The sequence below is a fragment of the Plasmodium berghei genome (genome assembly GCF_900002375.2).
Source record: "Plasmodium berghei ANKA genome assembly, chromosome: 12".
Classification (NCBI taxonomy): domain Eukaryota; phylum Apicomplexa; class Aconoidasida; order Haemosporida; family Plasmodiidae; genus Plasmodium; species Plasmodium berghei.
This window is the reverse complement of record NC_036170.2, coordinates 1742501-1770235: the sequence shown is the minus strand read 5'-3', so window position 1 is coordinate 1770235 and position 27735 is coordinate 1742501. Positions and strand designations below refer to the sequence as shown.

Sequence of the window (27735 nt, the reverse complement as noted above, 5' to 3'; positions counted from 1 at the left end):
CTTTCGATTCATGTATACATTAAAAATAACTTAGAATTATTGCTTTTCTAAATATATAGTTTGCTTTTTATTTTATAATAAACTATATTTAGTTTTATGATGAAAAACAATATTTTTAAGAAGACTATAGAATCATTAATATTATTTTGCTTGTTAGTGTTAATTCTAATATTATCGAATTAAAAATTACTTAAATAAGTATTATAATATTTCATTTGATTTTGTATGTATACAATTATAATCTTATCATACCTTTAATAATATATATAATTAATATATATCAACGTATTCGAATCAAATGAATTTAATGATTTGCTCGTATTTAATACGTTTATATATTACTATTATTATTGTTACTGTTATATCACTGTATAGTACAACGGAATAATTAATGCGCTTAATAAAAATACTTTAAACCAATGTATAATATTCCCGCTTTTCATAGTTTTTAAATTATTTTAGAACATATATTATTTCGCAATAACAATATATTTGTGAATTTCTATATATATAATAACCTAATAAAAATATTATTAGTTAAAATTAATTACTACATACTTTTTCTATATACTTTGGATTAATATATAATTGTATATGCTTCCTAAATTTAACATATTTCAGTATTAGTTATTGGTATAATATTTTACTAGTTTATAATTATAGGCATATAATAATAACGCATTCTATCTATCATATTATTTACAATTATTAGAACAAAATATAATATTAAACTTTATTAATATATTTATATTTTATCTTTTAACTATTTTAAAATATAATTTACTTATACCTCAAAACTATAAAGTTTAAAATTAATAGTGATTAATCTATTATTATCCCCTTATGATAAATAAATTAAACCCTATAAATCAACTTCTATTAATACTAATTAATTTTAATAAAAATGTAAAATACAAAAAGAAAATAATAATTACAATTAAAATTAAAAAAATATTGTATATATAGTCTATTTTTTATGTATTAATAAAAATGTTAGATGTATATTAATATTTTGTAGACGATGTTGTATTATTGATTATCGATCGATATTCTATGAATCTATATTTTATGACTACCTATTATATATTAGCAGTGTGCTTAATTAACAATACAAATATACCCATCGAACTGAAGGTATATTATAATGTATAGGAATATCCAAAGTGAATACAATTGTATGTTATAGCTTCGTATATAATATTATTATACTGTTCGGTTATCAAAATACGATTTAAATTAAAAAAAATGATACAAATAATAAGTTTTACTAAATAAAATGTTTTATCAAATAAAGACACATATTATGTTATGCATAATTCAATATAGTTATGATTAACAAGCTTTATATAATAAATAATTATGATATAGCATAATGAGAATTCATATATGCCCATTATCTATATTAATATATGCAATGTAGGAATTTTATTTTAATCATATTAAATCGGAATGAACCCTCAATTATATATGTTATAACTCATGAAAAAATGTTATATACCCCCTTTCATATTAGCTTATGCCATTTTTGGTTGCATATTTAGACACCATCCCGAGATTAAACATACGCAATAGTAAATATATTTAACTAGTATTCAATTATCAATAAATATTATCAAATTATGAACAAATTAATAAAAATATAGCCCTAACCCAAAATACGAATTTCCTAAAGCGTAATTATAAACCTGGGCATAAATCCTTAATATACCTTATAATTTTATTAATATATATGTCTAAATTAAGTTTATTTAAAATAATTATAAATATTAACTAAAAATGAGCAAATTCAAAATCCATTAATATATAATATATATGCATAGAAATAAGGATACATGTGTTTTTGACAAAACTAAACAAAGACAAATTAATTATACATTAAATTAAATATATATAACAATGGAACACATAATTAAATCAAATGTCATTATTCTATAAAATGTGAAAGTGTAATTTTTATGCTATAAAATATTAAATATATTATTTTTAATCATTTAAACAAGTATAATGAAACGTAATAATAAAGAATGGTTATCTTGATACTTTTTCTAATTTAGAGAGAAATTTTAAGAATTCAAACATTTCTTAATTATGGATAGCATATGCAGTATAAATAGTATTATTAAGTACCAAGTTCCTGGTGAAAATACCCAAAAGGGATACCATAAACATCGTCATCTTCTTAGATAGTTTTTTTTCATGTTTTCTTAACTTTTCAGTAATTTTGGGTTCCTTATAATTATTAATTGATGTAATTTTGTTATATTTATCGTCCAATTTATTATATTTAATTTTACCATTTTTAGTCTTCAAAATATTTTAAAAATTTTCAATTGTTTAAGGTCTTCATGTTCTGATACAGAACTATTTTCATCTTTTTTTATTATTCTTTTATCATGTAAAAACTGCATTGCTACTGCACCACTCCTTTTATTATCAAGCTCTTTTGTTACGTCTTCCAATTCTTTTCGAAGTTCATCAATTAACTGTTCAGTTTTCTTATCTACATTTTTTAAATCGGGTAATGTATTATTTTCTTCATGCATCTTTATATGTGAATCTATACTATTTCGAAGATATATTATTTCTTCGTCATCATCATTGTCGTCATTAAATTGATTTATAAGACTCAAAGTTGATTCATAAAAATTATTTAAATCGAATTGATTGTCTACATCTACTAATATTCTATTATTTCTAAAGTTTATTACATCCCTTTCAAGGCATATCCCTCTATCGTTTACAAAGTATAGTTCCTGCAAAGAAATAAAATATTTATTAACATATTTGCAATTAATTTTAATTGTTTCTTTAACTTAACACACGTATTTTACCAATACATGAAACAATAATATAAGGTTAATGTAAAACAATATATACAAAAACTATAATGAAATATTATTAATAATAAAATAATGTGTAACTTACGTTTTGGGTATATTCAAAAAAACAAATAATAATTGAAAAAAAACAAAATTTTAAATACTGACTCTCATTTTTAACTTTATTCATAAATAAATGAAATAATGATGATATCTTCACATTTATTCACAAAACATTAATGTTTACTATAGTTTTTTGTTCTAAAATTTATGAATAAATGAATATATCTATAAAAAGCTATGAAACTTATTTCATTTATTAATTTTTTCTATTTTCTTAGAACCAATTTATGTAACTGTTGTATTAAACTTCGTTGATTCATTAAAAGTATTTATGGATATAAATATTATATTTTCTCTAAAAATAATACAATTTTTAATATTTTAATTATAAAAATATATATGATATAATAATTTTTTCATAAAATTTATTTTTTGGAAATTTATTAACAAATAGACTTTTAATATAATTTATAATACATTGATATATTTAATGATACATTTGTGATATTTTATAAACTTATATTTTTCTATTATTTACATATGACCAAATTAATAAATCTAATTGAAATAATAAAATATTAGATACATATATTTTTTTATATGAATAAATACAAGTATAATGGAAAAGTTAACAAAACGTCGTTTCTATTTACATTTAAATAGTTTATTATTTGTTATAATTCTCCAATTTTAAATATTATTTAATATTATTATCCATTTTATTTACCACTTTTTTGTAAATTTTTTTTTTTCATATATTGGTATGTAATAATTTTATTTATAAATATATCCCATAATATACAGCATCAAATATATGATTTCTATTAAAATCATATAAAATATTCACATTTTTAAATGTAATTCAAAAAAAAATCAATTATAATATCAAATCACAAAAAATAATACATACAGAACCAATATATTGAAAGAAATTCCAATTTATTTTTATCCAAAAAAAAAGAATGAAATATACTTAATGCTATTAACTTTTATTTTCATCATATTCATTTAACAAATGTTAAGACACCTTCTGTATTTAAGAAATACAATATTTGACTTTTATAAATAATAATTAAAGTCAAACAAATATTATAATTCAGCTATAATAGAGAATTTCACCATATAAAAAATTTATTTATGTTTTATTATAAAATAAGAAGCAAATTCTTGACATGTATCATATATATACAATATTTCTTTATATTAATAGACAAATTTACTATTTATTATTATTTAAATTTATATATTTTTTAAAATTTACTTCAAATATAAGTTAATTAAATTTATCATATAAATAATCGCATTTTCTCATTAACTCAATTTATGAACTTTTTCATGTTTTTTCCTTCGACTTCTTCTCCCAGCTCATAAATACTAACATAAACACTAATGTAAAAATCACCAAAATATATAATATTTTCCAGTGGACAAATATTTATAAAATATTATATTAATTCCTAAAATAATGACTATTAAAGTAAATATTCCTTTAATTTAACTTATCTTCTCTCCTTTAAATATATTTCCTCCAAATAGTACTTTATATTTTATTTTATTCTATTCAAATTCATTCCGTCATCAGTTCATTTATCATCCTATTCAAGTGTCACTGAGGGGGGAAATCATAATTAATTCTTTTCTTGCAATTCCATTTTCTTCTCCCCCCGTTTTTCATATTAAATGTTGTAATTATTTAAATCAGCGTTCTCTTCTAGGACCAAATCAATTCCAATATTTGATCAATTTCCCCATAAACCATTAACCCAAAATTAAAAATAAAATACAGAATGTACATCTTATATTTAAGCATATTTGCCATTAAGTTATATTAACACAAAATAAAATTCTTATATTTTATCAAAATGTATTTCTTTAATGTTCCTTTTCATAGTCATATTCATCCTCATTTTGTTCTTACATATTTAGACTTAGTATAAATCGTAAAAACTACAGCATACCCTATACATATTAATATATTATTTCCTATATACATTTAAAACAATTATTTAGACTAATAAATGTTATCAAATTATAAAAAATTAAATTACAGTATATCATGAACTCTAACTCAACGAAAATTCAGTGAACGAAATAATAATCCATAATACATAACCTTAACCCATAAAACATTAACGCCTCGGCATTAAGAGTATTATAATTAAAAAATAAATTAATTATATATATATACTTCTTGACTTTGCAACTTTATGTCTCATTATTTTATTATATATTTTATTATTTGTATTTTTTTAAATTTTATATAACTACGTTTTACTATTAAAAAGAAATTTATAATTTGTATTAATTTATAAAAAAGCATAGGCGTCAACATTACTACCAATAAATAATTTTTATAAAATTTAAAATTTTGTTAGAAAAATGTTATTTAGTAAAATTTGTATTAAAAGTAATAAAAAAATCACAGAATGTTTGATTCTCATACTATAAATTTTATCATACTATTATTGTGATGAGGTAAAAAATATTGTTATTATAGTAGTATTATTAATATATAAAATTAGCTGAATTTCTCAGATTAAATTAAATTATTTTAATATTTAAAAATACAATACATATTTTATATTAAAAACTATGCATTATCAAAAAAAATTTAGAAAACAAATAAAAAATATATATAATTATATTAAAATAAATATATATTTTTATTTTAAATGATTGATTTTCTATTAGATAAAAGCAACGTTGTTTTTTTCTATTATATATAAATATATGTGTAGTTCCATACGTAAGGAGGTGCTTTATAAATTTTAAATTGAATTTAATCAATTATAAAAGTATAAAACTTGAGTATTCATAATGCTATGTACTAAAAATATCATTTATATAATTAAAATTATTTATTTTTAGATGTTATAGTATTAATGATATTATGAATAATAATCTTTTTGATATTCATTATTTATCAAAGCTTTTGTTTTTGACGTTGTCGTATAGTTGGATTATTTAAATATAAAATATATTAAACTTATAAATTTGATAAAAGCATACAAATTTTTCTTTTAAATAATAATTTGTATTTTTTTAAAATAAATAATTGTTTTTTATACTTTATTGGAGAAAGTTATTTGCTTTAATTTTAATTATGTTGTGCAACTTTTGAGTTGTTAATTTTTAATTAAAAAAAATATTAATATATATTTTAATATTTTGTTTGTAAAGTTCAAAAATGAATAAGTTTTATATTCAAATTGTTTTATTTTTTTTAACCATCTCCCTATATGTGAATAATAAAACCCTTGCAACTGAACCCTCTCCAGGAAGATCTACAACACCCGAATCAACATATCATTATCTTACGTAAGAAAATACAACAATATATATATTACATATTTCATTATGAAAATATTAAATATACATCATCGAAACAATGTTATAATATAAATGCAATACCTTTATTTTTATACGCATAAAAAATATGTCCATTTTTATCAATGGTAGTCCAGAAGAATTATATGAAAAAAACAAGCACTTATTATGTACCGATCCAGAAGAAACTATAAAAGCAGGTGATGTTATGAACGAAGCTGTGAAACATTTAGAACATCATGCTGCAAATATAGATGATTATAGAGTTTATGAAAGAGATTCTAATAGTTCTTTGTTTTTATTTAAAAAAAAACATCAATCCGACCCAGATATTAAAAAAATGCATTATATAGCTCGTAAATGCTATGAGGTATCAATTAACGAACGATATTAAAGTTATAAATCAAATTAAAATAAAAAAATTATTATAATTTATATACATATATTTCTCTTTGTTTCCATTAGTATAATGAAATAATAAACATGTCATGGGACCCCGATTATGCAAATTTTTTAAATACTGGCTCTTTTAAAAGTATACAAAACATAAATAATTAGTCAAATTAATATATTATTGTTACTATTTTTAGAAATTTCATGATTTATTGTTGACATTGTTATATGATACTATATATTGTTTCCCATATCTTCAAATTCATAATATTTTAATTTACATAATGCAAAATTATTATTATTTTTAAAAGTTGTCCGTGTGTACAATCCAAATTTAGTAATGGTACAACAACGTTACGAAGATAGTTCTATGAACTGTCAGAAATATTTTTATGCTTTAGCTGCATATGTTGAAGTAAGGAAAATTTATTTTTCGTCCCCCCCCAAATCATATTTTTCATATAATTCACAATATTTTATGCAATATATATTATTAATTTTGTAGATATCAAAAGACAAAACTATAATTGTCAGGGTTTCAGCAGATATAAATGATCACAACCCTTCCAATGAAAAATATAAAAACGAAATAGTAAAAAGTGCAAGTTTATTCAAAACTGAGATTGATTCTGAAGATGATATTAGAAAAGGAGAATTAAAAAAAATGTTTGTTAACATAGCTGGATACCTCATTGAAAATAAAGGCGATTGTGTTAATATTACCTACGTTGAATCTGTAATCAATATCCACATTTTAATAACATAATAATTTATTTCAACATTTGTTAAAAAAATATTGTTTTAAACAAATGTGTAGATATTTATAATTTGCAAAATATTTAAACATTTTATATATTCATCCATTTATGTTTTTTTTTCTTAGATTAATAGACATTGTACCATTTAACAAAAATGCATTATTGAAACAGTTATAGGTTATTTATCACTTCATAAATAAACATATATTTTTCAGAATCGTAATATTAGAAGATTGATGTTAATAAAACAATTTATTTCCGTGCATAATTATTGCTTTAAATTACCATCATAAAACACATTTTTCCGTTTTGAAAAAGTATATATATTTGTTTATGTCTTTTAATATTAGGATGCATCTATATGTATTAATTTTTTGAATACTACAAGTAGAAATGTTATTATTTATGATATTTCTTTCATTTAATACTTATCACCCTTTTGGTTTACAAACATAAACATCATCTATCGGCTAAAATTTGGGGGGATATCCCATATATTTAAGCGATTTTTTATTTATGTATACTATTTAAGATGTTAAACTAATAATGTTTTAAAATTAAATCAAACGAGACACATAAACCTCGAAAAAATAATATTATTAGTATCTTCAATTCTTTCTTTTCTTATCTATATAGGATAACTCTTTGAAGCTTTTAGCATAAATGTATTATCCATGCCTTCTAAAAAAAAAATGTGTTTATGGTTATTTAAAAATAGCTCATAAGAATTACACGGCATCACTATCTTATATATAAATATATTTATTTGTTTATTTAATAGACTTTTAAACAACCAAATATTATTAAATATGAGCCAATTAAACCATCTTTGACCCAGAAATAGAACCATAAACACCTTAACACCGAGACAATTGTAACTAAAAAATAAAAATATTTTTTGTATTTTAAGTTTTTTATTTTATATTATATATCTTGCTAAATAAAAAATATGTTTTATAATTCCCATAAATTTACAAAAAATATGCATCAATATTACTAGCATCAAACAATTTTTATCTCTTTAAAATTTATCAGCAAAATATTAGAAAATTTTTATTAAAATTAATAATAAAAAAATTACAGATATCACAATTAGGTATAATAAAAATATACGATTTAATATAAATTTTATTATGTGTTGTTATGATGAATAGGAAATGGTATTATTGTTACAGTTGTAGTAACGCATTAATACACAAACTAATGTAACTATTACCTTAGATTAAGCTATGTTAATACATAAAAACATAAAAAATATGTTTTACGTTCAAAACAAATAGAAAGAAATAACAAAGCTATATTTTTTATATAATTGCCAGCATATTATATGTATAATTATATTCAAATCATATATATTAAAAAATATTCATTAAACTAAATATATTTTTTATATCATTTTCTTTATATTTTAAATTGTTGGCGTTGGTGATAGCTAAAATTATACAACTTTGTAACATATGTAAGGTATCATATATAATTCCATGCATAATAGCATATTTTATAAATTTTATTTTAAAGTATGTTTTAGTTGAATGAGCTATAAAACTCAAAAAACTTATATATTAATAATGCAACATTAAAGATATTACATAATTAAATTTGTTTATTTTTATTTATTATAACATTTTATAACCCCAAATCCATAATATTATGCATACTCATTTTATTTATGAAAGCTTTGGGTATTCAATACTTGCAACCAAACTAATTAAATATATATTTTTTATTTTTTAAATAAATTTTATTTTTATAGTTTTTTCGAAAATTTGTTTGATTTTAATTTTATTTGCACAATTTTTCGAATTCCTGGTTTGTAGTTTTTAATCTAAAAAAATATATATAAATTTATTAGTATTTTGTTTATTAAAATCGAAAATGAGTAAAGGATATATTAAAATCATTTTTTCTCTTTTAATTTCATCCGTATATATGAGCAATAAAACTTTTGCAGCTGAGGCTAATTCAGGTATTGAAGCTTTACGAAGATTTGCTCGGCCACCTAGCATGTAAGAAAATATGACAGTATATATATTCACATCGAATATAATTCGTATTTATGGAAATGTATATCTACATAAGATTGAATAGTAAAAACATCAGTCTATAAATTCATTTATATTTTTTCTTTGCAAATTAAAAGGTCGATTTTTCCCAATGATTATTCAGAAGGAACAATTGAAGAACAATCCTTCAACTCATGTGTATACCCTGAAGAAATTGAAATAGCAGAAAAGGTTATGAATGAAGCTGAACTGTTATTACAATACCATGCTGCAAGTACGGATGATTACAAATTATATCATAAATTCAGTAAGGATTCAATTGCATATTATAAGAAACATAGAAATACATTAATTTTTAAATTTAATCATAAAATCAAATACCCAGACAAGGTATGAATTAACAAGGAAGCATTTTTAAGTCATAATATTAAGTTAAAATTAAAAAATAATTATTACATATATATATATATATATGCTTTTTCCCTGTTCATTAGTATAATTATATAATAAGCATGTTATGGAATTCAAATGCCAAATATGTTGGTGATCAAATTGTTAAAGGTATTAACCAAATAATCAATCAATTTAATATACGATTCCCAATATCCAATATTTCATCTTTTATTATTTCCAATATTCTATAATACTGTTTTTTTATCTCTTACTCGTTATTTTTCGTAATGTCCTAATTTACATTTATGTAAACATATAATTTTTTTTAGAAAAAGTTGCACGTGCATACTCTCCAAATTTAATGATGATCCAACAGCGTTACAAAAATGATGCTATATCGTTCCATGGATATTACTATGCTTTAGCAAAAAAAGTTCAAGTAAGGAAACATTTGTTTTAGTTCATCCCTCTAAAAATGAAAATTTACACATTATATAGTGTAATTTATGCAAAACATATATATATTTTTGATTCATTTTTAGGTATCAGACGACACAACTATAATTGTCTATACATCATCTGATGTAAATGACTATAACAGTGTCGATAAAAAAAAATATACAAACACTATTGTAGAAAGTGCAAACTTATTCAAACCAAAAATTTATTCAGAAAATGATATTAGAAATGGAGAATTGACAAAAATGTTTGTTAATTTATCTGGATTTATAATTCAAAAAAAAAGGGATTGCGTTGATATTACCTATCTCAACTCTGTAAGCAATCTACGAATTTTTATAACTTAATAATTTTATTCCACGATTTATTTTGTTATTTCGTTATCCTATTTTATCACTTATAAAAAATACATACCATTTATATAAATGTAAATATTTATAATATATGATGTTCATCCGCATAAAACTATAATATTTCCTTTTATATATTTATCCATTTTTGTTTTTTGTTCACAGATTAATATTAATACCACTATTTTTGAAGATTTATTAATTAGAATAATTAATTTATCACAAATACTAACTATTAAGAGATAAACTACCATAATTTTCAAGAAATAGTGTGCAATCCTCATAATATTTTTGATCATTTTAATGTTGTAATACATTATTAATAAAATAAATATGCTTTCATATATGATGTCTATTTTAATTTATTTCCATAACCACATTTTTTAATAAAGTTTACTTTCTATATAATTTCTTTAAATCGTTTTAACATAAGGATGCATATATTTATTTTGGCGAACGTCATAAATATAATCATTATAATTTGTGAAAAATATTTCTTTATTCTCCCTGTTCATATTAATATTGATAATCCTTTTATATGTAGAAATATATAAATTAGTATTTTTCTTGTACTATTTCCCTTATTTTCATTATGCATATACAACTCCCCATTGTTATTATCAAGCTTAGAAACCATTAAATATATCAATAATCATCCTCTAAATCATCTATTAATGATTTATTTTCTCTTTATTTTTTTCTCTCTTAAATTTTCTCTTTGGAACTGTTTTCGAATTCCAAATAATGAATACTAATATATTTTTAGAATTATAGAAAAGAAAATTATAATTCGAAATCAAATAAGTCAACGATACAACATTGTTTTATATGGATTATTAAAATCCATATATTTATATTATAATATTACACAAAAATCCATTTTTTAATTGTCTTTATAAACCAAATTACTTATAATTTTTCGATATTTATATAGACTTTTAAATTCAGATCCAAAGAATCTGAACCCAAAACAAAAACTATTAATTAAATTTATAAATAATTGTTCCTTTTTATAAAATAAATAAATGGTACAGAATCGATATGCATAACTTTCTATATGTTTAATAATCCCATTTTCTCATCAACTCAATTTATGACCTTTTTCATGTTTTTTCCTTACTTCCCTTCCTTCTACCCCAGTTTCTTATATTATGAATTGTAATCACTTAAAGCAGTGTTCTGTTCTAGGAACAAGTCGATTGCAATATTTGATAAATTGACCCATAAACCATTAACCAAAAATTAACAATAAAATACAAAAAGTACATAGTTCAACACATTTAACATTAAGTTATATTAACACGAAATGAAATTCTTATAATTTTCAAAATATATTTCTTCATCCTCATTTTTTCTTAAATATTTACACTTAACATAAATATTAAAAACTACAACTTATCCTTTACATATCTTAATAATTTATTTCCTATATATATTTAAAACAATTATTTAAACTAATAAATGTTATCAAATTATAAAAAATTATGCAAAATTAAATGCAATATAATACTTAACCCTATCCCGAATATGGGGTCCACAAACATAACCCTGACTCACAACATAAAAATATATAAAAATTATGCAAAAATTATGTAAAAATTACTTATTTCTAAATATAAAATTTCTTAACATATATAAATCATTATTACTATTCCTGAAATAGCACTACTCTTCGAACCATATATTAATGATAAGTTCTCTTCTTTATTTTTTTACATTTTTTTCGAAATCCAAATAACGAATACTAATATAAAAATGGTAAACATATTATATATTTTTTGATAATCACATATAAGTAATCACGAAAATAATTTACAAATCCCTTATTATTTACCTTATAAGAAATCCCGCAAAAAATTGCTATTGTAAATAATATCGATAAAACTGGAATTAATTTATTTGCTAACGACAAAATTGATGATGTATCTTCAAATCCTTGTGCAGAATGTTGTAGAGAAATTTTTGTTGTTATCCATGGAAGAGATGGAGTATCGTTACATTTAGCATTTTTACATGTATTTTTAAAATTATTATAATCAGTTGATAAAGTAGATAATATTTTATTATATGAATTGGCATCATTATTATTATTATGATATTCATTAAGTTTTTTATATTTTTCAACAAATTCATTAGCTTTGTTTAAATATTTCTTGCAATCTATATTGTTTACATCAAATTCAATATACATATTACATAATATATTAAATGCATCATATAATATAGATATAATATTTTTATTCATATTCACATTCGTCATATCGTGTTTTTTAACTATAAGATCCTTATAACTATTATAATAAGTTTCAACACCAGTTATTTCCTCATTATACTTATGATTATTTATATGTGTAGTATAAAAAAACTTTAAACTGTTTTTTATTTCATTTCCATTTAGGCTTAATATATAAATTAACCATAGCAAAATGTAATCAACAATATCGATGTTACTTTTGGCAACAGACTTAAACAAATTAGAATCCTTAAAGAATGCATCAAGCAAATATAAACATCCAGCATTAACTTTTTCGATCGCATTAACACAATTTTGATTACTACAATACTTTTTGAAATCATTATTATTTTCAATTTTATAGTTTTGATTACTCGATTGATATGTAAAATTCGTCGATAAATTCTTGAACCTTTCACACTAAGGAAACATTTAAAAACAATTATTAGAAATGTATATTATTGAAAATTTTATTAAAATAAAATTTAATGATATTTATATATAACAAAATATCAAAAAATGTAAAGGAAATTATTATTATTAAAAAAATCCATATATCACTTCCTTATTCATTGTGATGAAATTTAATTTTAGATTTGTAAATTAGGTACAATCATGTTGCTTTATATGCACTGCATCAAATACTTGACGCTAATACTTTAACCCTATATATAACAATTTTCTGTAGTTAAATATATTATAAGTTTTCCAATAGTTAATATAGAATAATAAAATAATACTATTACTAAAGAAATTCTCTATTTCTTTTTATAATAATTAGCTAAATTACCTTAGATAGAGGGTTGCTTAATACATTTTTGATCAAATGTATATATGATGCATTTTATACAAAAAATGTTGTTCTTACTAACATCTAGTATAACTTTATTATAAAAATGGATATAATTTTATAAAAAATTTTAAATATATTTCCTTGTATTTATGTTTGAACATAGAAAAGGAATATATTTATATCTTATGTTTTAATGATTATCTTTTAAAACTTAAATACTGTATAAATCTAAAAAATAAAAAATTTTATTATTACTATAATCTTTAACAGTATATAAATAGACATTTTTTAAGGTATATTAAATTTGTATATACTTGTTTCTTATAATATATAATATAGTTTTTTCTAAAATTATAGTATTTTCAAATTAAGTTATATGCTCCACTTTTTATGCAAATTAAATAAATTTAATAATACTTTTAATTAATATATATACATTCCAATTATATTTTAACATTTCAATAACTTCATTTTTATTTTTATATAATTCAATTTAAAAATATACCTTATTATGTAATTTTATAATATATTTTACACGTCTTTTCCACGGTTTAAAACAATTAGCACTGACCCCATATTTATTAAGATATTTATAAGTTTAAATAAGCCTTTGAACGTAAATATTTTTTAAAATCATACTTACCAAATATTAAATATATAACACATAAATAAGTATTGATGTAATTTTTAAAGTATAATAGAAAACTATGTATATTAGGTTAGTATATTGCACTTCGAGAGGAGATATAAAGGAAGTATGTTTTTTTAAGACAATAATGCAGCCATATAAAATTTACTTATTCTACATAGTTTAATAATGTCTTATATTTTCTAACATTAAGGTTTCTAATTCATGTATACATTAAAATTCTTAATTAAAAATAACTTAGAACTATTATTTTTCTAAATATATAGTTTGCTTTTATATTTTATAATAAACTATATTTAGTTTTATGATGAAAAACAATATTTTTAAGAAGACTATAAGTATTAATATTATTTTGTTTGGTAGTGTTAGTTCAATATTATCGCATTAAAAGTTTACTTAACTAAAAATTATAACATTTCATTTTATAATGCATCCATACATTTTTATTCTTATTAGAAGTTTAATAATATATATCAACCTGCTTGAATAAAATAAAATAATATATTAATCTAATATTATTGTTGTTACTAATGATATATCACTGTACACTGCAATGCGATAACTAATGCACTCAAGAGCAATATTTTAATCTAATTATTAATTTTCTATGTCGCATTGCTTTTAAGTACATCATTTTATAACATATATATTATTTTGTAATAACAATATATTTAAAATATAAATTTTGAATTTGTATATATATGATAACCTAATAAAAAATATTATTATCTCAAAAGAAATTAATTATTATTTGCCTTCTCGACAAAGTTAATATTAATATTTAATAATATGAAGTTTTCACAATAAAGCAATATTTCAAAATTAGTTATTGGTAGAGTATTTTATTATATTATATGTATATAATAATAACTCTAGTTCATCTATCATATTAATTATAATTATTAGAACAAAATATGATATGAAATTTTATTAATATGCTTATATTTTTTCTTTTAACTATTTTAAAATATAATTTATTTATCCCTCAAAAGTTGAAAGTTTAAAAATGAATAGTGATTAATCTATTATTATACCTTATGATAAATAAGTTAAGGCATACAAAGCAATTTCTATTAATACAAATGTAAAATAAAAAAAAAAATAGTAACACAATTAAAACTTAAAAAATGCTGTATATATAATGCGATTTTTATTTTATTATTAAAAATGTTAAATGTATAAAACGTCTTTTATAAATATCGTCGTATTGTTGAACCTCGATCGATGTTTTATGAATCTATATTTTATGAATACCTATTATATACTAGTATTATACTTAATATTAATTATATACATATTAACCCGAAGGTATATTATATTGTAGACAACTATTCCAAACGAATATAATTATATGTTATACCCTCATGTATAAGATTACTATATAGTTTGGTTGCGAATTTAAAATTTAAATCAAAATAATAGCGACACAAATTATAGGCTTTATTAAATAGAATTTTCATCAAATAAAGAAACATATTGTGTTATGCATAATGCAATATAGTCACATATTAACAAATTTTATATAATAGGCAATTATGATATAGCATAATACGAATTCATATATATTAATATATACAATATAAATATTTTACTTTAATCATATTATATCGATATAAACACTCAATTATATATACTATAATTTATGAAAAAATGTGATGTGGTCGTTTTCATATTAATTGCCGTACCCCTTTTTTGGTTACACATTTAGACTTCATCTAGAGATTAACCATACGTAAATGGTATATATATTTAATCAACATTTATAGACCAATAAATATGATAAAATTATAAACAAATTAATAAAAGTATAACCATAACCCAACACATATATTCCATAAAACATATCTATAACCCATAGCACAGAACTCTAACCCATAAAGCATGAACACCTCAACATTAGAATATTATAATTAAAAAATAAATTAATTATATATATACATTTCTTGACTTTGCAACTTTATGTTTCATAATTTTATTTATATTTTATTTATTTGTATTTTTTTAAATTTTATATATACTCTGTTTTACTATTAAAAGGAAATTTATAATTTGTATTATTTATAAAAAAGCATGAGCGTCAATATTATACCCAAAATAATTTTTATAAAATTAACAAATTTGCTAGAAAAATGTAATTTAGTAAAATTTGTATTAAAAGTAATAATAAAATTACAAAATGTTTGATTATCATACTATAAACCTGGTCATATTATTATTATTATGATGAGGTAAAAAATATTGTTATTATAGTAGATTAGTAATATATAAAATTAACTAAATTTTTCAGATTAAATTAATTATTTTAATATTTATAAATATAATAGGCATGTTTTAATTAAAAACTATCCATTATCAAAGAAATTTTGTAAAGCAACTGAAGAAAAATAGCAAAAAAATTATTTTAATCTAATATTTACATTACTATTGCCTCGTTTATTTATTAATGTAAGTATATATGTATTCCATGCGCAATGGGGTGTTTTATAAATTTTAGACTGAAGTTAATCAATTATAAATATAAAACATATTTATTCATAATTCTATATGTTCAAAATATCATTTATATAATATAATTAAAATTGTTAATTTTTAGATATTATAATATTAATGAAATTATGAATCATAATATTTTTGATATTCAATATTTATGAAATGCTCTGTTATTTTGTTAGCGTCATTTTGTGGTTGAACTAATTAAATAAAAAATATATTAAACTTATAAATCTGATAAAAACATAAAAATTGTTGTTTAAATAATAATTTGTATTTTTTTAAAATAAATATTTGTTTTTTATATTTTATTAGAGAAAATCATTTGCTTCAATTTTAATTATGTTGCACAACTTTTCGAGTTGTTAATTTTTAATTAAAAAAAATATTAATATATATTTTAATATTTTATTCGTAAAGTTCAAAAATGAATAAGCTTTATATTCAAATTGTTTTATTTATTTTAACCATCTCCCTATATGTGAATAATAAAACCCTTGCAACTGAACTTGCTTCAGGAGAAAATGCAACATCCGAATCAGCATATTATTATCTTACGTAAGACAATAAAACAATATGTATATTACATATTTCGTTATGAAAATGTTAAATGTACGCATGTGCAACAATTTTATAATATAAATACAATACTTTTATTTATATATATATATATATAAATATGTTCATTTTCATCAATGATAGTCCAGAAGAATTATATGAAAAAAACAAGCACCTATTATGTACCGATCCAGAAGAAACTATAAACGCAGAAAAACTTATGAACGAGGTTGTAACACATTTAAAATATCATGCTACAAGTAATGATGATTATAAATTATGTAGAAAAAATCCTGGTATTAGTATGTTTGTTTATAAAAAAAAACATCAAGACCATACAGATGTTCAAAAAATTAAATTTAAATTTTATGATTCCGATAAGGTATCAATTAAAGAACAATATTAAAATTATAAACCAAATTAAAATAAAAAATTATTATAGTTTATATATATATAGTTCTCTTTGTTTCCATTAGTATAATGGAATAATAAACATGTTATGGAATCCCAATCATCTCAATCCTTTTAATACTGGCTTTGTTAAAAGTATATAAAACATAAATAATTAGTCAAATCAAAATATTATTGCTACTATTTATTCGATATTTCGTGTTTTATTATTGCCATTGTTATATGATACTATTTATTGTTTCCCATGTCTTCAAATTTATAATATTTTAATTTACATGATGCAAAATTATTATTTTTTTTAAAAGTTGTCCGTGTGTACAATCCAAATTTAGTAATGATACAACAACGTTACAAAAAAAAATTTGGACGCCGTCAGAAATATTTTTATGCTTTAGCTACAAAGGTTGAAGTAAGGAAAGCTTTCCTCTTCTATTTCGTTATAAATTGTATTTTTCATATTATTCACAATAATTGATGCAATATATTTTTATTAATTTTGTAGGTATCAGAAGACACAACTATAATTGCCTATACGTCAGCAAATATAAATGATCACAACCCTTCCAATAAAAAACATCAAAACACAATAATAGAAAACTCTAGTTTATTCATAACTGACATTGATTCTGAAGAAGATATTAGAAAAGGAAAATTAAAAAAAACGTTTGTTAACTTAATTGGATACCTCATTGAAAAAAAAAAAAGATTTGTTGATGTCACTTATATCGAATCTGTAAGCGATATCCAAATTTTAATAACATAATAATTTATTTCAACAATTGTTAAAAAAATATTATTTTAAATAAATGTGCATATTTATAATTTGCAAAAAATGTAAACATTTTATATATTCATCCATTTATGCCTTTTTCTTAGATTGATGGGCATGCTTCCTTTTAACAAAAATGCATTATTGCAAATGTTGTAAATTATTTTTTCCCTAATAAATAAACATATATTTATATATATTTTTCAGTACTGTAATATTATAATATTTATGTTAATAAAACGATTTGTTTCCATGTATAATGACTGCTTTAAATTATCATCATAAATTTTTCTTTTGTTTTAAGAATGTTTTTTTTGTATATGATTTGTTTATGTCTTTTAATATTAGATGCATCTATATGTATTAATTTTTTAAATACTAAAAATAAAACTGTTACGGTTTATGATACTCCTTTCATTTAATAATTATCACCCTTTTTTCTTTACAAGCATAGACATCATCTCGAGACTAAACATACAGATATGACATATATTTAATCACCATTTATAGAAAAATAAATATGATAAAATTTTAAACAAATTAATAAAAATATAGTTCTACACCAAAACATAGATTCCATAGAACAAAACTATAACTCATAGTACAAAACCATAAATCCTATATATACCTTATAATCTTATTAATAAATGTGTCTAAATTAAATTTACTTAAAATAATTATAAATATTAACTAAAAATGAGTAAATTAAAATTCCATTAATATATCATATATAATATATATGCATGGAAATAAGTATGAGTTTTTAACAAACATTAGAAAAGGATAAATTAGTTATGTAACATGATTATATATTAGATTAAAATATATATAATAATAAAACAAACAATTAAATCAAATTTCATTATTCTATAGAACGTAAAAAGGTGTAACTTTTATGCCATAGAGTATCAAATATATTAGTTTTAGCCATTTAAACAAATATAATAAAACAAAATAATAAAGAGTGATTATTCTAAATTTTTTAATGTTAATTCATAGATTTTTACCATTTCTCAATTCCGTCAAATAAGCCTCGTGGAATTAAGAGCCCTGATGATAATATTATCGCCAAAAAAGTTGAACTCGTCATCTTCTTAGATAGTTTTTTTTCATGTTTTCTTAACTTTTCAGTAATTTTGGGTTCCTTATAATTATTAATTGATGTAATTTTGTTATATTTATCGTCCAATTTATTATATTTAATTTTACCATTTTTAGTCTTCAAAATATTTTAAAAATTTTCAATTGTTTAAGGTCTTCATGTTCTGATACAGAACTATTTTCATCTTTTTTTATTATTCTTTTATCATGTAAAAACTGCATTGCTACTGCACCACTCCTTTTATTATCAAGCTCTTTTGTTACGTCTTCCAATTCTTTTCGAAGTTCATCAATTAACTGTTCAGTTTTCTTATCTACATTTTTTAAATCGGGTAATGTATTATTTTCTTCATGCATCTTTATATGTGAATCTATACTATTTCGAAGATATATTATTTCTTCGTCATCATCATTGTCGTCATTAAATTGATTTATAAGACTCAAAGTTGATTCATAAAAATTATTTAAATCGAATTGATTGTCTACATCTACTAATATTCTATTATTTCTAAAGTTTATTACATCCCTTTCAAGGCATATCCCTCTATCGTTTACAAAGTATAGTTCCTGCAAAGAAATAAAATATTTATTAACATATTTGCAATTAATTTTAATTGTTTCTTTAACTTAACACACGTATTTTACCAATACATGAAACAATAATATAAGGTTAATGTAAAACAATATATACAAAAACTATAATGAAATATTATTAATAATAAAATAATGTGTAACTTACGTTTTGGGTATATTCAAAAAAACAAATAATAATTGAAAAAAAACAAAATTTTAAATACTGACTCTCATTTTTAACTTTATTCATAAATAAATGAAATAATGATGATATCTTCACATTTATTCACAAAACATTAATGTTTACTATAGTTTTTTGTTCTAAAATTTATGAATAAATGAATATATCTATAAAAAGCTATGAAACTTATTTCATTTATTAATTTTTTCTATTTTCTTAGAACCAATTTATGTAACTGTTGTATTAAACTTCGTTGATTCATTAAAAGTATTTATGGATATAAATATTATATTTTCTCTAAAAATAATACAATTTTTAATATTTTAATTATAAAAATATATATGATATAATAATTTTTTCATAAAATTTATTTTTTGGAAATTTATTAACAAATAGACTTTTAATATAATTTATAATACATTGATATATTTAATGATACACTTGTGATATTTTATAAACTTATATTTTTCTATTATTTGTCTACAAGAAATTAATCACTATCTATGAGTGAATATTACACTTAATTATCTTATTCATATTTTTCATCAATTGTTGTAGAAATAATGCTTGTTTTTTTATATTGATACTTATATGGTTAATAATGACATTAAAAAAATTAATAGATTATTTCGAAGAGTTTTTTATATTAGATACATATGTACTATATACATTCTGAATAGTATCCATGGAGCTTGTAATTTATTTCTTATTTGTTACAAACAATTTGAAGGCGTTATTTAATTGTTCCATACCTTTTAACATGATCTTAAAGTGTATGGTTTAATATCAAAAGATGCTCCTGGAACACTATTTGCGGCACATTGACCACTACCTGACCCCCATAGCACATCATTAGTAGTTTACATGTATTAAGCATATTTATTTATATATGTTGTTTTCATATCAGCATAAATGGATATATATAATATATTAGACATTTTTAATTTGCGCAAATCGAATCGAAAATATATAATATTTGCAAATATTAAATAAATAATAAAATTTGTGTTTTTGTTATAAAAATAATATAAAAAACGAAAAAAAAAAATTTTTAAATTATTTTAAATATGTTATGATATTAACATAATGGGATAGAGGTCATGAATTAATATCTATAATATATCAAGGAAATTCAGTTTGAATATAAAGTTTATATATTTAAATTTGACTACTAATTTTCTTTATATTAATATTAAATATTCTTTAAAATGCTAATATAGAACGATATCTTGACAAAGCATATTTTTCAGTGCACTTTTTAAATATATTAAAAATAAAGCATTAAAGAATCAATATGTTATAAAAAGGTTAATTATACAATATATATAAAAAGTTGATGTGTTTAAATTTAAAAATTAAAGGTATTGTAAATGGCAATCGTAATCAAGTATATAAAATTCGTAGTCAATTTACCACATTTACCGCTGTGCTTTATAGGGCTTATATATTTCACATATTATTATACAACTAAAAAATTATTATAATAGCGCCAATTATTGAAATATGATAACATGCAGTTAATTCCGCCGCTAATATTGGGGCAAGTGTATAACCATAAAATTCGCTAAAAATGAAACATACTTATATGATTTATTAATGAGAAACAATAATTGTTACTATAGCTAGGAAAGGGTTTCATGTGGTAAAATCGAAGTATATATGTATATTAATGTATAAATGGCATTTTTAAAAAGTATTAAAATAATTTTTAATATTTGTGTAGGGCATCATTTATATTAGATGACCCCAATGCTACTATTTAAATAATATACCACGGACTTATGTAAAAGATATTTGAAAAACATGCTACTATTTACGATATTCAGGACAAATATTTAAATAATGGTATCTATATTTAAGCTATTTAAATAAAATAACGACGTTAATTTGACTGTTAATATTATAATAAAACAATTTTTTATGCCAAAAAAATATTTATTGGCATTTTTAAATTGGTTTTTCTAATACTTTAAAATGTTATTATAAACAATATCAAATTAATATAATATATATATATATATATATATTATATATATTGCATATGTATATTGTTATATTAATTTGATTAAAACTTATACCATTTCATTTTGTTTAATTCACTTAATTTTATAACCTTTCATTTATTGGGATTTCATTTTACCTAATTTTTATTGCCAATGACGATTATCTGCATATAAAATTAATAAAAGAATTAATTTTTGTAACGAGGTGCTGTTCAAAAAAATATTATTATAGAGCGATATACTCAAGCCTTTTATTTATGAAAGGAAAATCTATATAGAAAAATATGTATATTTTGTGATAAAGTAGGTGACTTTAATTTTTTGTATATATAACTAAATATTATAACCTATTACTAGTATTTTACTATTTTTAAGATAATAATTTTTTATGTTTTTATTATTATTGCTATTTTTAAGATTTACAATTCTTTTAAAGTTTATTATTATTTATTAATACTTACATTTTAATATTAATAATAATATACAATATACATGAATATATCATTATACAAAAATAAGCATTAGGAAATATCGCTTAATTTTAATATTGTAATCATTATTTCCGCTATTTGTTATATTTACTAATTTTAATTCTAGTTAAATTTCTTTTAATTAGATTATTATTTATTGACTTTTTTGTAAAGATCGTTTAACCGTATAACTAGAAATACAATTATAATAATATATTATTATTGTTTGTGAGTATTATAAATTATATTGAAACTTTTATTTACGTTTTCTTGAATTTAATTAGTTTAATAACCCATACATAAATTAAAATTATGTTGTTATTTAACTATATTATTTATAATTAAAGATAACTACAACAAATATATATTTTTTATTTAGCTATTTAAACTATTAAGATATCAAACTAAAACAATGAACTTTGTATTTTTGATTAAACCTTTTATATTTTCCTTAATAATATGTTATGAATATTACCAAAATGATGTAAGAATAAATATGATACATAAAATGAATCTATTATTATGATGCATTATATTATTATTCCAATATATATTTGATTTTGTGTGTATTTTTTAGGTGAATAAGAGCGAACATGTATTTAAAAAACACAATGCGGCAATTACATTGCCATCAAGAATTAATAGATTATTAGCAGAATATGGAGCAGGACCAACCACGAATTCTCTAAGTTTACGTCGCCGGAAAAAAAAGGAATTTGACACCGAATCACAAAAAAAAAATTTGGAGAAATATATAAATGAAAACGATATTGTTAATTTAGAAAATTATATAAAAGAAAATACGAATATTAATAATAATAATATGATTGATAATGATAATGCTAATATGATTGATAATGATAATAATAATATGATTGATAATGATAATAATAATATGATTGATAATGATAATGCTAATATGATTGATAATGATAATGCTAATATGATTGATAATGATAATGCTAATATGATTGATAATGATAATAATAATATGATTGATAATGATAATAATAATATGATTGATAATGATAATAATAATATGATTGATAATGATAATAATAATATGATTGATAATGATAATAATAATATGATTGATAATGATAATAATAATATGATTGATAATGATAATAATAATATGATTGATAATGATAATGCTAATATGATTGATAATGATAATGCTAATATGATTGATAATGATAATGCTAATATGATTGATAATGATAATAATAATATGATTGATAATGATAATAATAATATGATTGATAATGATAATAATAATATGATTGATAATGATAATGCTAATATGATTGATAATGATAATAATAATATGATTGATAATGATAATTCTAATATGATTGATAATGATAATAATATGATTGGTGAAGGTAATAATGCTGATGATAATGATGATTATGATATAGAATCTGAGGAAGAAGGATATTCTTCGAATTACCAAACATACAATAAACGAGATATCTTAACAAATGACTATATACCAAAACACGGATCTTTTTTGGGTTTTAATAAAAAGAAAATGAAAAAATATTTGACCGACACTCATATACCATCAGGATTTATTGGTGTTTCAACTTTTGCGATTGGCCTTCCAGTTAGCCAAGTATTGAACGCTAATAAATTTGCTCCTGCTATTGCTTCTAATTATGTTTTAACCTTAACTACACTTTCATATTTAGTAAGACTAATTTATAAGGCATTCTTTAATACTAGAAAAGTAAATATTTAACATCATTTAATGATGTTTTAAAATTAGTATATACAATGAAATTTTAAAAATACATGGATTGAAAGCTTTAAATTATTATATTATAGAAGAAATATTATGAATAATAATACATAAATTTAATACACATAATTATAATTAATTGTAAATATTTGGGGTTTTATGCATCCGATGCATAAATTGCGTATTTTAAATTTTGTTTACCCTTTGGTAATAACACTTTATGATAATAAAAAATATAATATTTGTATGTATTCCCCAGAAATATGTTATTATATAAGAAACATATTTATCATATGTGTTTTCCCTTAAAATCGATGATTAACTGCATTATTGATATTTAATGCATTTACATATAATATGAAAATTGTCATAAAAATTTGACCTTTGTTCATTTGATTCTTTTTCTTCATATTTGACATTGATTTATTTCTTTTGTTTGATAAATATGTTTAATATAAATTAAAAACTACAACTAACACTAAAAATGTTAAATAATTTTTTTATGCACACTTTTTCGTGATCATTAAAAAAATAAAAAAGTTAATAAGAATAAGGATCATTAAAGTATTTTATGTAAATGTATACATTTATCACATGAAAATTTCATATTCTATATAAAGGGGGTGTTGTATATAGTTCAAAGGGTTGTATTGTTTATTCATTTTTAATTTTATTTTCTATAGTTCTAATAATATAATTAACTGTTATATGATATAGAATTTTCAAAAATATTTTGCTTTATAAGTTATTTTTTATTGAAAAAAATATTGCAGCTTAAAAAGATAAAAAAAGGAACCATCTGCCTTTGCCAAACACGGTCTACATTAATTGTTTTCTATACATATTCAATAAAAAATTATATAAAAAGAAATGTATATTCCTGAAAAGTATCCTATAAATAGTATATATTCATTATAATAACATATTAAGATATAATAATATACATATAAAAGTTGTACATTATATTATATTTTTATACTTCGAAGCATTTTTTGATCATAACTCATTCCTTCAAACATTTTAACAAAATATAAATGATTCTTTAAAGACATTAAATATCTAAATTATTTTTAAGTTAATTGAAAGAATACATCATTTTCGAAAACAAGGATAGTATCCGAATTATTAATATATAATAATTATTATTTTAAGTTTATCAAATGAAATTTATTGATTATGTATTAATAATATCCAGAATACGTATTAAATAATATAATGATATCCCAAATATTTTAATATAATTATATAAAATTGTTATAACCATGAAATATAATTTATGAATTACCCATAATAATATAACGTTGGAAATTGACATGTAAATTATTTTTTGTGTCTAATTAAAATATAATTATATTAATGTGATAACAATTTTCACTGGTTTAGGGGTCAGGATTTAGATTAGATTGTGTTTTGTGAAACATATATATAATTTATATCACAATTAAATTCGGAGTTTTGAATATTGGATAATATTAGACATGGTAATTTTTCTATAATTGATTTTATATATAATTATTTTCTAAATAAAAGTATTAAACTTCTAAATCATTACATAACCATGAAAACATATGATCCATAAGCAAAAATAAATGTCAAATGTGGATTATCCCAGAAAACTAATTAAAAAATTACAAGGTTTTATTTTGTTGACTATATACATCGCTGTATCTGTATATATACCAATTAGAAAAAGATAAAAATACTAAAATAATTGAAGAATTGCAGGCTTAATTGAATTGAAAATTTAATTAGTATATTAATAAAATATTCAGAAAACCATGAGTTATAAATAATTATATACTTCTAACAATTTATAAAAGGCTCTTTATATAATCGTTATCTATTACAAACCTTTGTGACAATGAAAATAGAAAAGGCATTTTTTCAGCATGAACAACACAACATCCACACAAAAAAAATTGTTTTTTCAAATTTTCTTATTTAAATAAATATATTAATTTTTACGATAAAATGATGGTAACCTTTAATGTATATCATAAAATATATAATTTTTCTTTAATAAACATATATCTCACACATTGTTTTTTTCGTTAAAATAGTAATTCCAATATTAATATTAACGGGCGTTTTGTTTGGTTTAATAACACATGTTTGTAAAATGAATCGTATTATTACGTAATATCGTCACTGTTATTATGGCATTATTATCTAGGTCAGCGGTCAGCGGAAGTTGATTCATTTATCCGAGATATAAATATAATATATATATATATAACCTCCCCCCACCTTAAACTCATGTTCGAATAAACATAACACATTAAGAAGAAGAAAAACCAAATAATACTAAAAAACCCATCAACTATTTTTTATCCTTTTAATCTGATATATTAGTTTGGTTATTATATAATATATATTCAAAATATTCCTTATTTTAATAATTCTATACAGGCCTTATATATTAATTAATGTTTTTGACAATTTCACCAATCTTGCCTCTTTTTACTATTATACAAATAATGATGACCAAGAAATAATGATACTTTTTTAAAATAACCTTCACTATAACTTAATTCAACTCATAATATATAAATTTGTTTATAAGAAATAATGAAAGTATTATAAGTTAAAAAATACTGGCCCTATTATTTATATAATATATTTATGTAACATTTTTTTATTGAATTTATATCCTATACATATTTTTCTTTATATTTAAATTGTAAAATACGATTTATTGTATTTAATAATTTTTAAATTTGTTTTCAAAATGAAACACTAAAAATAATTAAATTATTTCATTAAAATTATTTAATTTACGGCAATCAAAAAATATGTTTACAATTTAAAATTGACCCTCAAATTATATTCAAAAAAATAAAAAAAGAAACTTAAATCAATACGAAACAATTCATTACAATAAATAAATATAATAAATAATGTGTAATATAAAAAATGCATATCTACGATGATATAGTCATATTAACATAGAACGCATAACTCAATTTAAACTTATTAGTTATACAATAATCGGAATAAACATAACGTCGTAGTTATTTATCCTCAATTTTCTCTTATTTTCACAATGAAATGGCATTTTTAATCTTGATATCAAATAATAATATTTTATAAATATTTCGACAAACTAAATAAAAATGCAGAATTATATTCTATCATATACTTCTGAAAGTCACAAATATAATACAAATTAAATTAAAATTTCTCTATTATATATTA

At 20.2% G+C, this 27735-nt stretch overlaps 7 protein-coding genes across 8 annotated transcripts; 4 read left to right on the top strand and 3 right to left on the bottom strand.

Annotated features, from left to right (window-relative positions):
* Positions 1-2306: 2306 nt before the first annotated feature.
* On the bottom strand, positions 2307-3009 carry PBANKA_1246200 (fam-b protein; the record flags this gene model as incomplete). The annotated part of the gene is made up of 2 exons (XM_034566556.1): positions 2307-2753; positions 2926-3009. 2 exons carry the CDS (start codon positions 3007-3009, stop codon positions 2307-2309), a joined length of 531 nt encoding a protein of 176 aa, XP_034423141.1.
* Positions 3010-6069: 3060 nt separating this feature from the next.
* On the top strand, positions 6070-7509 carry PBANKA_1246161 (fam-a protein; the record flags this gene model as incomplete). Its single annotated transcript, XM_034566555.1, has 6 exons — positions 6070-6200; positions 6342-6579; positions 6675-6744; positions 6914-7017; positions 7108-7338; positions 7486-7509. The coding sequence occupies 6 exons, from the start codon at positions 6070-6072 to the stop codon at positions 7507-7509; spliced, it is 798 nt and encodes a 265-aa protein (XP_034423140.1).
* A 1726-nt stretch (positions 7510-9235) lies between these two features.
* Positions 9236-10811, top strand: PBANKA_1246141 (fam-a protein; the record flags this gene model as incomplete). The annotated part of the gene is made up of 6 exons (XM_034566554.1): positions 9236-9366; positions 9501-9753; positions 9858-9924; positions 10086-10195; positions 10299-10532; positions 10731-10811. The coding sequence occupies 6 exons, from the start codon at positions 9236-9238 to the stop codon at positions 10809-10811; spliced, it is 876 nt and encodes a 291-aa protein (XP_034423139.1).
* A 1438-nt stretch (positions 10812-12249) lies between these two features.
* On the bottom strand, positions 12250-13371 carry PBANKA_1246121 (BIR protein; the record flags this gene model as incomplete). The annotated part of the gene is made up of 3 exons (XM_034566553.1): positions 12250-12309; positions 12400-13218; positions 13360-13371. The coding sequence occupies 3 exons, from the start codon at positions 13369-13371 to the stop codon at positions 12250-12252; spliced, it is 891 nt and encodes a 296-aa protein (XP_034423138.1).
* Positions 13372-17157: 3786 nt separating this feature from the next.
* PBANKA_1246100.1 (fam-a protein) lies at positions 17158-18599 on the top strand (the record flags this gene model as incomplete). 2 transcript variants are annotated; one of them, XM_034566550.1, is made up of 6 exons in its annotated part: positions 17158-17288; positions 17433-17670; positions 17765-17834; positions 18005-18108; positions 18202-18432; positions 18576-18599. In XM_034566550.1, the coding sequence occupies 6 exons, from the start codon at positions 17158-17160 to the stop codon at positions 18597-18599; spliced, it is 798 nt and encodes a 265-aa protein (XP_034423136.1). The 2 variants fall into 2 exon arrangements, with proteins under 2 accessions (XP_034423136.1, XP_034423137.1); XM_034566551.1 differs by lacking the exons at positions 18005-18108; positions 18576-18599 and having other exon boundaries at positions 18202-18251.
* A 1090-nt stretch (positions 18600-19689) lies between these two features.
* Positions 19690-20392, bottom strand: PBANKA_1245920 (fam-b protein; the record flags this gene model as incomplete). Its single annotated transcript, XM_034566549.1, has 2 exons — positions 19690-20136; positions 20309-20392. 2 exons carry the CDS (start codon positions 20390-20392, stop codon positions 19690-19692), a joined length of 531 nt encoding a protein of 176 aa, XP_034423135.1.
* Positions 20393-23208: 2816 nt separating this feature from the next.
* PBANKA_1245900 (Plasmodium exported protein, unknown function) lies at positions 23209-24540 on the top strand (the record flags this gene model as incomplete). The annotated part of the gene is made up of 2 exons (XM_034566548.1): positions 23209-23280; positions 23374-24540. 2 exons carry the CDS (start codon positions 23209-23211, stop codon positions 24538-24540), a joined length of 1239 nt encoding a protein of 412 aa, XP_034423134.1.
* Positions 24541-27735: the final 3195 nt, after the last annotated feature.